This window comes from Emydura macquarii, unplaced genomic scaffold (genome assembly GCF_026122565.2).
Source record: "Emydura macquarii macquarii isolate MOO-44397 ecotype Brisbane River unplaced genomic scaffold, CSIRO-AGI_Emac_v2 contig_480, whole genome shotgun sequence".
Classification (NCBI taxonomy): Eukaryota; Metazoa; Chordata; order Testudines; family Chelidae; genus Emydura; species Emydura macquarii.
Window position 1 is genome coordinate 1148254 of NW_027130617.1, and position 12131 is coordinate 1160384.

At 38.5% G+C, this 12131-nt stretch overlaps 1 protein-coding gene across 1 annotated transcript in view; it reads left to right on the forward strand.

Annotated features, from left to right (window-relative positions):
* Window positions 1-10459, forward strand: part of PTPRC (protein tyrosine phosphatase receptor type C) — a 72941-nt gene extending 62482 nt beyond the window's left edge. Inside the window, exons 17-26 of the mRNA XM_067538295.1 lie at window positions 1280-1437; window positions 1870-2005; window positions 2763-2912; window positions 4027-4117; window positions 4479-4612; window positions 5748-5882; window positions 6206-6328; window positions 6861-7039; window positions 8092-8227; window positions 9120-10459. Of these exons, the coding sequence (XP_067394396.1) occupies window positions 1280-1437; window positions 1870-2005; window positions 2763-2912; window positions 4027-4117; window positions 4479-4612; window positions 5748-5882; window positions 6206-6328; window positions 6861-7039; window positions 8092-8227; window positions 9120-9401 (1524 nt within the window). The 3' untranslated portion in view covers window positions 9402-10459. The remainder of the gene's footprint in view (window positions 1-1279; window positions 1438-1869; window positions 2006-2762; window positions 2913-4026; window positions 4118-4478; window positions 4613-5747; window positions 5883-6205; window positions 6329-6860; window positions 7040-8091; window positions 8228-9119) is intronic.
* The last annotated feature ends 1672 nt before the right edge of the window (window positions 10460-12131 follow it).

Below are 12131 nucleotides of genomic sequence, written 5' to 3' on the forward strand. Positions count from 1 at the left end.
TCCCCTCGAACATTGCTTCTCTGCACTCCCCTAGGGGGCTGTGAGGGGGGGAATGAGAAGCAATGTCAGGGCTCCCTGCATCCATGTTAATTTCCCCCATGAGGGCAGAGAGCAGCAGCTCCTGACACTCGCCTCACAGCACAGCTCAGATGGGAAAAGTGACCAGGATGCCTGGAGCGCTTGGTGGTGTTCCCCATCTCACAGCCCTCTCGCTCCCCACCTCACAGCCCTCTGAGGAGGTACGGGGGAATTTTGTGGGGGAAAGCAAGAAATATTTGTGCATCGCCACTTCCCTTATTCCCCTTCGCCCCTCGTTCCTCCGCTGTGAGGAAGCAGGGAGAAATCTGAGTGCCCCCACCACGCGTTGCCTTGCAAGTTGCGGTGCTCCCCTGCCAGCCGGCAGCATGCACCTCTGTGCTGCCACATGGAGTCTCCCAACCACAGTGCCCTGGTTGATCGCCTGGGTGGCCCACCCCTAATGCCAGCCCTGGAGCCACCCAGGGAGCCTGGGCCCTGCTATGAGGAGTCCCAGGGGGAAAAGGAGGAGCTGGGTCAGGGCCACAGTTCCGGCACTGGTGGCCACCCCCATTTCTACCCAGGTTCTGGCACTCCTGTGGAGACCCCCAAATTGCCCAGCGCCCCTGGAGTATGGTCCGTATGGGCCCATGCATTAATCTGCCACTGGTGACCCTGTGAATTGGTATGCTTTAAGCCCTTTATACAGTGACTTAGAAATCATGAGCTGCCTCAGTGATTGTCACAGGTTTGACTGCCCCACTTCTATTCTGAGTTGCTGTTTTTAGACTTCCTTCATTTCTCTGTGGGTCTGTGTGACCTTAGCAGGTAGCTAACAGTATAGATGGTAACATAACCACCAAATGTGCCTGGCAGCACATAGACCTGTATGCTACTTCCTAAATGATTTACAAGTGCAGTGGAGAATGCATGGTATATTATACATCATTGCAAAATAGAGTATTCTTATGATAGTAATATTGGAATTAACCTTCTTAGATTGTCATTATAGCCTTTCTTCAAGTTATGGCATGTTCCACATGTATGGCTCTTATTTTTGACCACTCTTTTATTATTAAAATTGGATAAGAAAAATGTTCCAAGTTCTGAAACCTTGGAAAGACCATGTGACAGTACAGTGACTGGAATCACTGTTGCAATATTAGATGCTGACTGTACCTATTTTCTTCTGCTTTATTCAATACTTTGTGTATTTACATTTGATTTTGATGTAGTTCTAATGAAATAATCCCATCTTGTCCAGAAAAAGGAGAAGACACCTGGGAGAGACGTGACTCACATTCAGTTCACTAGCTGGCCAGACCATGGAGTTCCTGAAGATCCGCATCTTCTCCTCAAATTACGTCGCAGAGTTAATGCTTTAAGCAACTTTTTTAGTGGTCCAATAGTGATTCATTGCAGGTAAATATTACAAAAACACTCTGATAGTAAATAAATGCCAGCCCGAGCTACTCTGAAAAGCAAGTCAGGAAAGGTTAGCAACAGTTGCTTAGCCAAAATTTTCAAACTTGGTTGCTTTAAAGTAAGGTACCTAATTCCATATTTACAGACCTAAATAACAGACCTGATCTTCAAAGGTAATAAAAGTCTGCAAACTCCAATCAAATCAGTGGGAACTGAGGATGTTTGCAACTTTGAAAAGCAGCCACTTATTTATTATGAAAATATTGTCCTTATTTATTTAAAAGATATTTAAAATGGAAGTTTGAATTGTGGATTAATTTATAATAAGACACACTCTTTGCACAGTACATCCTGCCCTTTACATCACCTTGCTGAACATGACTGATAGTTACCCGTCCCTCTCAATAACTATCACTTTGTACTTTTCAGTGCTGGTGTTGGACGTACTGGAACCTATATTGGAATCGACGCTATGCTGGAGGGGCTAGAGGTAGAAGGCAGAGTGGATGTTTATGGCTATGTTGTAAAGCTCCGTCGACAGCGATGCCTCATGGTTCAAGTAGAGGTATGTTTCTAGAACTCACTGCTTTGTTTCATTTATTAATCTCTCTCAGGAGAAGCTACACCTAGCTAGCTCAACCCTAGGTAAAAAATAAGCTAGCCATGATTTTCCATTGCCGCAGTCCAAAGAAATATAAAACTATGAAAGAACAGAAGGAGAAAAACATCTGTGAAGTAGGGATGATCAGCATTTTCCAAATTTTGAAATTTCCACAATTTTTTTTGAAATTTAGAATTGCAATCAAAAAACAAAAAAGGGGTACAAAAATATATAGGAGCCTGTCATCTTTTGGCACCCAAGTATGAACATTTTGGGGCAAGTTTAACTAAGCATATTCAACCTGAATTTTCACTTTTTTTGTTTTTTGTTTTGTCATTAGTGTGGAATTTTCAGAAGTGCCTAGGAGCACAAGTTCCATTGAAAATGATTGATGGGAATTTCATTTGTAACTTATCTGCGTGTTTTTGAAAACCTCACCCCAAATTCTTAGTTGTATAACCTAAGTTACCTTACATTTTATTTATATAGCACTTTTTATCAAAAATACTAAATGTTGCACTAACACAGCCAATTGTATTTAATTGACATAGTAGTAGCCATATCTACTGCCAATTTACTATAGCAACAATAATAAGAGTACATAAATATTACTACATTTTATAATGTTTTAGATAGCAAGAGCAATTTGAAAAATATCTTCTTTCTAATTATTATTTGCAATTTTTGAAATCCACCTCATCCTTAAATTGGGGAACATTAGGCACAGTACATCCTGATACATCAAGCATTGGTGGAATACAATCAGTTTGGTGAAACAGAGGTCACTCTCTCTGAACTGCACACCTATCTTAATAATCTGAAGAAAAGAGATTCTTCCAGTGACCCAACTCTGCTGGAAGCAGAATTCCAGGTAAATATAATGGTATTTTAATAGACTCTCTATTTCGATTTTAAACAAAAAAGTGATAGAAAAAATCCAGTAATTCAGAGCACAATTCTGCCAACTAAACTGGTATTTTGTCTTTATTTTAAATGAAATCAATGGACTAAGGAACTTGTTCAAAGCGAGGATGGCAGAATTAGATCCTATATTTGGTTGCTGGGGAGTAGGTATGGGGCCAGATACTCATCTGGTGTAAATTGGCATAGTTACATTGTCTTCAGCTCAGCGAGGCTAATTTACACTAATCTGATCCCTGGAGTATTCATATTGAGTTTTACCTGTTCCAATTTTTCTGATTGTAAGTTGATATTTTGTATTTTTGAATTTTTTTGTAATCTTACTGAAAGGGTGGCAATTTGGTTTGTTTTAGTTCTTGCCCTTAAAGTTTTGTAGCTTTATTTCATTTTCCTTGTGAGAAAATAGAAGCAAAATATAATGGACGAATGTATAAACTCCTGTGGCTGAACCAGGAGTGTGTATAAAGTTAAATATTTAGGTTCCAATCCTGTAAGCTTTTCCACATGAATGCAGAACAAGCATCTGCCTGAGTAGAATAGCTTGTAGGATCAGGACCTAAGGTTATCAATTTATTTGTAGCCATAATGTCTTTGTACCAATGTGGATTTGAGGGTGCAAATTACCACTAATGATCCATGTATTTAACAAAAAATCAGTTTGCTTATGATGCCTGCAAAGAGAGGGTGCCATAGTTGGTAGATCATTACACAGATGTATTTTCGGTGTACCATAATTAGCTTAATACATTAACTGTGCTTTAATGGAAAAACTTCTAAAGTGATGAAATATCTTAAAGAAATAGCAATTTTATTCCTTTCTTTATGTTAACATTGTTCATAAAATACAGCAGCACAATGTTTTTAATTGTTTACATCAGCATAATTTCTTGTGGTACTGCACATAGTAGGGCAAGGGTTTGTAAATTGTGGTTGAGGCACCTCCACAGAATGATATGAAACAATGAGGGACTGAGATATTAAGGGAAGAGATGGGCCTCTGAGGGGAATCACTATTTTATGATAGTTTAGTACATGGTGTAATCTTGTATGCTGTCTTTCTTTAGCGGCTACCATCCTACAAGGGATGGCGGACACAGAACACTGGCAAGCGACAGGAAAATAAAAGTAAAAACCGGAATTCCAAAATGATTCCATGTGAGTATTTGCGCTGATGTCTGCAATCAATTCATTCTGATTGTATTGAGGGCTTCGTACAAAGGATTACAGATAAAGCAGGACAATAAATTACCATATTGATATGTATTTATGTTTAACTAACTTACTCCACTCTAGAAAATATAGGACATGAATTATTTGTGAAAATACAAACTGTAAGAAGTGTTCGATTTTTTTTCCCAAACAACCATTGTGGCATGCCTGCAATCTATTCCATTGCATAACTGCTAAATAACTGCACTTTTTCTACATTCCCTTTCCATTGTGATAAAATTAAAAGGCAGATGGTTGGCTTTCCTCCTGCCACTAGAAGCTATTGTTGTGACACTCTTTTTTCCAGATGACTTTAACAGAGTACCAATTAAACAGGAAGAGGAAAAAAGCAAAGAGAGTGAACATGATTCAGAGGAATCATCAGATGAGGACAGTGATTGCGAGGAAGCAAGCAGATACATCAATGCGTCATTTATAACTGTATGTATTTAGAGGATAAACTGCTTGTATCTAATATGCTTTCCACTAATAGTCACTGATAATAGCTATGTACCAACTTCTACTCATCTTACTCTCTCCAGTAGTCCTATTGGCTTCATTAGCAGGGTGCTAATTACTTGAGTAAGGCAATCAAGATTTGGCACTTTATCTGGATGTTCATTAATAGACTGAATCAAAAAGATCTTGTAATATTTGCTATCCCATGGAAGAAAGTCAAAGCTCTTACCTTATTCTGTCCTAATCTATGCAACCTAAAATAGTTAAATATTTCAATCTTATTAGCCATAAGTCTAGTGAATGTTGCAATAAATACAGTGACGGTAAAGTTTTAAAATCTTTTATAGTTTGTTCTTTTAAAACCTGACTTCCAGCTAGGTCTTGGTGCTACCTGTAATTTTTGCAAGCAAATATATGAGTAGACATCCACCTATGTGATTTCCAGGTATACACAAGTGAATTGTGTGTAGTTATTTGTGGGTACAAATTTGTACTATTGAAAACAGAAGCCAGCACTGAAAAGCAAGCTTTTACTGTCACTTTCACAGCTAAAAGATACCATCTTTGGAGAGCAGTTTTTGGACACTAATGGATATAACTGCTTATAAAATTATTCAATTAATGGGATTTGTCTGAACTCTGTAGACAATAATACAGTGAACATATCTACAATGTTAGTTTGCATTGAATGGCTTGCCAACTCTATGATGTTGCAAGAGGCTTCACTCAATATCCATTTCTGATACCAGCTTTGGAGAGCAAAACTCTTTTTAACCTCAAAATGCATGCTGCCTCAGATACTGGCAATCTAAGCTTTTCCATACGGCTGTGGAAATGTGTCTCAACTTTGCCAAGGAGAAACAACTGTTAGTTAGGGAAGGTCTGTCATGTGACCACCAATTTTTATCTTTTCTGGTGAGACTGTGAACTATTGCCAACTGGGATGATGGTTTTTGTGAAATGGATATTTGTCTTCTAGGAACTATACTGAGATGATTAACTCATTTCACGTAGCCGTACCAAATTGCCTTCAGATGGTAAATACTTCTTTACACATGACAACTGCCTTTCAGATGAATTAATAAAAATAAATCACACGATCAAATGTCTTTTTTAGGGCTACTGGGGTACAAAAGAAATTATTGCAACGCAAGGGCCGCTACTAGAAACGATCAATGACTTCTGGCAAATGGTCTTTCAAAGAAAAGTCAAAGTCATTGTTATGTTGACAGAGCTGCAAGAAGGAGACAAGGTTAGTATGTCATCTTCAAAGTAAAGTATGATATGATACTGTTTATGAGAGAAAAGCACAGAATTCCAATCTCTAAATTGCAACAGAATTCTAATTTCCAAACCAAAACCGTGAATCTGTCAGAAAGTGACTCAACCTATCAAATATTTCCAATAACTGAAATGAATTTTTGATTACAAAGTAAAAGTTCATCAGTGATGTATTTTATAATACAATGAAACTGAATATTTATAAAATATATACATCCTATAAATTGATTTGGAAAGAAAAGCAGAAGCAATGATGGAAAAGTAAGGCCTGATTTATACTTTCTTCATTTCTAGCAACCTTGTGCACAATATTGGGGAGAAGAAAAACAAACATATGAAGGCATAGAAGTTGAAATGAAAGATGTCAACCAGTCTTCTAACTACACCATACGTGCATTTGATGTAACAAATGTGAAGGTAAAAGATAAAAAATGACAGATGGGAATTTTACATTTGTTTTTCTATTTTAAATTTAGTCTTTTGTAAAGTGCAAACAAAATAAGGAACAACCAAAAGACAAGAACAAATCTGTTTGTGTTTTGATAGCTGATTTTTTTATTAGTTCCTTGCTTTAAAAGATTTAATATTCATAAAATGTAACTTACAGTCACCATTGAATTAAAAAATCAGACGTAAGTAAAAAAAGGGATCACTGTCCCTGAGGCACAGTTCCCTTCTTGCTCTCCTCTTGCTCCAGTGCCCTGGACCAGCTGCAAATTATGACACACTGTGAGGTAGCTCAGCCAAGTCTCCACCCATGCCCTATCCACCTGCTAGGTGGATGGATGTTTGTGAGTGCACAAATGTTATCCCCCTGCACAGGTGTAGTTCAAGTCACGGTCTAGGCCTAAGTGATTATCAGGATCTTTTTTAATACATGTGGAATAAATATAATATGGATCATTATGTTATCCCTTGAATTTACCATATGTTTATCTCTGTTTTTCAGAGGAAAGAGACTCGAAAAGTGTATCAGTACCAGTACCACAAGTGGAATGGCTTGAACATTCCTGAAAATCCCAAAGACTTAGTCACCATGATTCTGAACCTCAAACAAAAACTTGCAACTAAAAGTGTGACTGAGGACAGCAGATACAGCCGAAGCATTCCAATTGTCGTCCACTGCGGGTGGGTGTGGATTCTGCAGATATTTTAGTGCATTTCTAGGGTTTGGTTATAGTTGGCAATAGCAGTTTCATAATTCTTACCTTTGCTCCCTGAGCAAAGCCTTTCCTAAAGCCTGTATGCCAGCTTCTCCCAGCAGAAGGCTCCCAGGGCAGATAGTTCACCTGTGTATGATGCAACATTGCAACGTAGCCACGACCTTCCCTCCATTGAGACGTGGATGAGGGTAGAAGGCGAGAGCTATCTAAAAAGTAGATGCTGCTGGCTGGTACAAAGGCATGGCCAGGAGGCAGGTCAGCTCAGCACATTCTTCCAGCGTTCTGTTGGCAGGGGTCCTTTTGAAGATCACAGTGGACTGTACGGCCACACCTCCCACTTGGAAAGGCCAGCCTTGTTCAGAGAGGTGCAAATTTCACCAAACATAGCATAGAGAAGTGGATCTGAATCTGGTTCCTTTGCTGACTCGTATGCCTCTCCCATGGCTGGCTGTTAACATCAGTATGGGCCAAGTCTTATGTGCCCTAAGTTGGGAGTGATGTGAAGCACCAAAACAGTGGCATAGTGCCTCTTCAGAGCTCTCTGTTGACTGGGAGGCAGCATACGCATCTTGTAAGGCCAATCAGCAGTTCTGGCCACTGAGAGCATACTGGGGGGTGGGATGGGAAGGTCAGAGTTATAGCTACATTTACTCCCTACCCACATATAAACATCATGCACCACAGGGAGAACATCATATGAGGAGCTCTGTAGTCTCCAAAGTCAGGAGCTAAGTCTGGTTGGTTCTTACCCAGCTACAAAAAGGAAGATGAGGCTGTTTCCCCCTCACCTCCTGTTGGATGGCTACATGAGTACCATATAGAGTCTAGCACAGTAAAAATCAGATGTCCTGTTTGCATCTTAACGGTATTCCTGATTATTATAATCTCATTCCAGTTAGAAATATTTCAGAGATGGGAATCTTTGTGACTGTTGTCAGTACAATAATCTTTAAAATAAACCTAATCACTAGTCATAGGTTGTACTGATTTTGCATTCCAATAATGTATATCTTCTAGTGATGGATCTGAACGAAGTGGTGTGTTTTGCGCCTTGGTGACTCTTTTGGAAAGCGCAGAAACAGAAGATGTGATAGATATCTTCCAAGTAGTGAAATCTCTTCGGCGCTCCAGGCCAGGAATGGTTTCCTCTTTTGTGAGTAAATCCTATTAATTAACCACCGAATGTAATAGACTTGCTTAGCCTAGTTATGAATGTCCTAATAACTACTGGCATTGTTTCTGTGTAGGAAACATAAATTATAATTATCACATCCCTAATTAGTCATCAGCAATTGTGAATTAGCTATAGATGAAAAGAAGGAACTCTTTTGCAACCTATCCATAGCTATAATAACGTCACTTTCTTGAAACTGAAAAGGTCAACAGTACATGTTGTAAACCATTAATCTTTTAGGCTGAGACTTTGGCAACTGCCTAAGGGAGTTAAGAGCACAACTTCCCTTGAATTCCAGTGAGAGTTAGATACCTAACTCCATTAGGCAGGTTAGAAAATGCCCTCCTTATTTTATGAAAAGTGCACAAGAGGAGCTGCTTTCCTGCTTACATGCAATATGCATTTCTCTCTCTGACAATCCATCTGAATCATCTAGATTTGCAAACTCTGGTGTGGTTTATTAGAGAACTGAACAGTGGTCACTACCATACACTTCATCCACCTGTTTGATTCTCTTTTAAACATACTTTTGATAGCTTGTCATGTGAATCAAAAGGGATGGATCCTGTGATTCTGCCAGCGGAATGGGGGTGATTATAGGTAGTGACCTAGTACCTGAATTGCCAGGAATTAGGGATGCTATCAGTGCCATGTCATCATAAACTCAAAATAGAGCATAGCAGGGAGATGCTTCAACTTTCTGTGGGCCAGCAGCCATGGAGACTGCCTTATGCTGAATGTTTCCATAAGATGGAAAGCACCACATTGTCAACACTGAAGACCAAAAAAAAATAAAATAAAATAAAAATCAGCCATCCTGTCTCAATCCCATGGCATTTCATCCACACTAATCCCTTCTTTTTTGTATTAGGAACAATACCAGTTTCTGTATGATACTATTGCCAGCATCTACCCTGCACAGAATGGACAAGTTAAGAAAAACAGCAAGCAAGAAGATACAGTTGAAATTGACAATGAAGTAGAAAAAAAAGATCAGGAAGCTGATCTGATTACTATAGATATCAACTCAATGGAGGCAGAGGCCAATAAGGATATGGAAGCATGTGGAGATTCCAAATCTGCAGATGGCACTCAGGGAACAGGAAGCTCTGCAAATGGACCCACAACTCCAGTTTTAACTGAGATTGCATAGAAAAAATGTATGAAATTTGTTGTGGATGTACAAAGGAATCTTAAACAGAATAAGCAGTAGAGATTTTATCTTGAGTTAATTTTTCAGAGGTACGGCATGGAAAGAATACTTGAAATTTGTGGATAGATGTAATGCACTGTGAAAATCTGATTTTTGTGTAGATTTGCATTTTATTCTTTTCAGATTATTTGATTTATTTCTTACCTTTTTACAAATCTGTACAGTATAATGCTGATTTTAATTATGGTTTGCTGTTGAAGAGTGGAAAGAAAAGTCTTGCTACCTTTTTTCAATCTTATTTTTTGTTATAAGAAAGTAAGTAGCCAGGACCTGCATCTTTAATAATGTACAGTCATAAATTTAAAATTAGAAGTATTGCAAATCTGAGTTTTCTTGGAACTAATTATTGTCTTAGTATCTTTAAATTGACTTAGTGGGTAAGGAATATGGACCTGAATTTCAGAAATGCAATTCCTATTGACTTTAGTTAAGGCTGTGCTTACTTTGCAGGTGTTTTGCAAAACAATCATTTGGCCAGATCTTATTATAGCTCTGTTGAAGTCTATGGATACTTACACCAACTGGCCCCACACATCCTTACCTATCTAGAAGGAATGTTAGCTTTGTATTTTTCTAACTGGCCTCAAGATGTCCCCATTGCTCCACACAAATACGTCTGAGGCTTCAATATTTGACTCTGAAAGAAGAAAGTCCAGAACTTGGAGTGTTGACTGATTGCAGAAACTCTGATGGAAAGTTAATTGAATTGACATTTCGCATCTTGAGATCCCATGTATACCACAATTGCTTCGTGTGCTAATTTTCTCTAATTTAAAGAGAATGCTTCTGCAAAAGTGTTGTACCTGTTATGTATATTCAGCGTTCCAAAATACTCTGCTACTTATAATATATTCTACTTCTACAACACGTAGATTTTATTTAGTATTTTCATAATATGATGATGATTTGTATGTTTCAGTTCAGATTATTTTACTATTGCCTTACTTGATGTCAGCCTAATCTTTTAAAGCCAAATAAAAAGGACAATTAATAAATTGCACAGTGGGAATTATTCTAAAATATGGAAAAGTCTGTGTAAAGTTACTTATATGTAAAAAAAAAAAAAAAAAAAAAAGAAAGGATTTGAGAATGCACCTGGTCTTTGTAGACTGTGCCTATTGGTTGCTTTTATTTACGCTCCGGACATGGTTTTGTAGTTCCCTGTATCTGCAGATTGCAGCAGAACCAATGATAGTGCTTAATTCTTATATCACTCACTTCATCTGAAAAGACCAGAGACTTTATGAAGGCAGGTAAGTATTAGGTTCCTCATCTGTAACATGGGAATAAAGAATAAAGGAGTGATATGAACAGGTAGCAGAACCAGGACTCCTAACTTTCCATTCTAATGCACTATTAATTTGGACTACACATTTGTACCAGCTTCTAGGTAGGCAGCTATGCCCATAGTCTACAAGTACACTTGATTAAAAAACACTGACTTTGAAAGCTGCCCAAAAAGTGACTTATCCCCCAAGAGCCAAATAATGCAAGTGTAAAGGGGTTCACTTAATTTTCCAGTTTTTCTAAGTCAGATGCTTCATTCATTTTCTGCCTACACAATTCAGCAGTCCCCCTGAAGAAAGAGCAGTAAGAATGCACAAAGTGGGACCTCCCTGGCCTGCAAATTGTACCGTCCTTTCTTTCCAGCTAAAGCAGCATTGGCTGATTAATCCTTTCAGAAGACAAGGGCACCTGTAGCTTGAAAGACTAAGGCAAAAATGCCCAGATTAATAAAAAACTTAGGACACCAAACCTGTTTGCATATTTTGAGGAGAGTAGTGTAGCAGAGTTGCAAATGTAGGGGGCACCTCTAGGGCTGAAGACATCCAACCTACTCCGGTATTCTCAGAGGCAAAGACAGCCAACAATTTGAGGAGTCTTCTGGAAAATGTGAATGCTCCATAAGTGAATGGGGTACAGATCAGGCTGATCCTGTGTTAAGTGACCCCTCTGTGTGGCACAACTAGGGTGCTTGACCTGCCCCTGAAACATGCAATCCTCTTAGTTTGTCTTTTTTTCCTCCCTTTGCTAAGATTTGGTCTTCAGCAAACCTCTCTAGTTTTTTCCTATGGTGTCATCCACCTAAAAATACCAAGAGTGATATGCAGTTATACAGCATATATGCATAAAACAGAGAACAGTCAGAATTAACGGAAGAACTGCAAATATCTCCCAAGTTAGTAGATACGCAAGCCCAGATCCTCAAAAGGTATTTAAGTTCTTCATATCAATGGAAGTTAGGATCTTAAATACCTTTTGAGCCAAATTTTCTTCTGGTGTAAGTCAGTGTGACTCCATTAATTTAAAACAGCTGGAAATCTGGACCCTAGTTCCTTTACATTCTTGCAAGGGTATGATTGTAGAAATTCTGGAAGATACTTATTACTTGAGTTGCTTTCTGCAAGTGATTTAGTGGTCTCCTGACTTTTATGTATTTATTGCAAAAATGCATGGCAGGCTGTGACCTGCTTTGTATAGACACTTGCAAAGAGAGATTCACAACTCTGCTAAGTTTGTCCGGGGTGGAATTACAACTGACTTCCTCATGATCCACCCTGGAAATGTCTTATTGACAGCTTTCATGTTTTAAATTTGGATTTGAGATTCCTATTCAAGATTCCTTGCTAAATTTGTCCAATTCACACCCACATTACTATCTTAATGAAT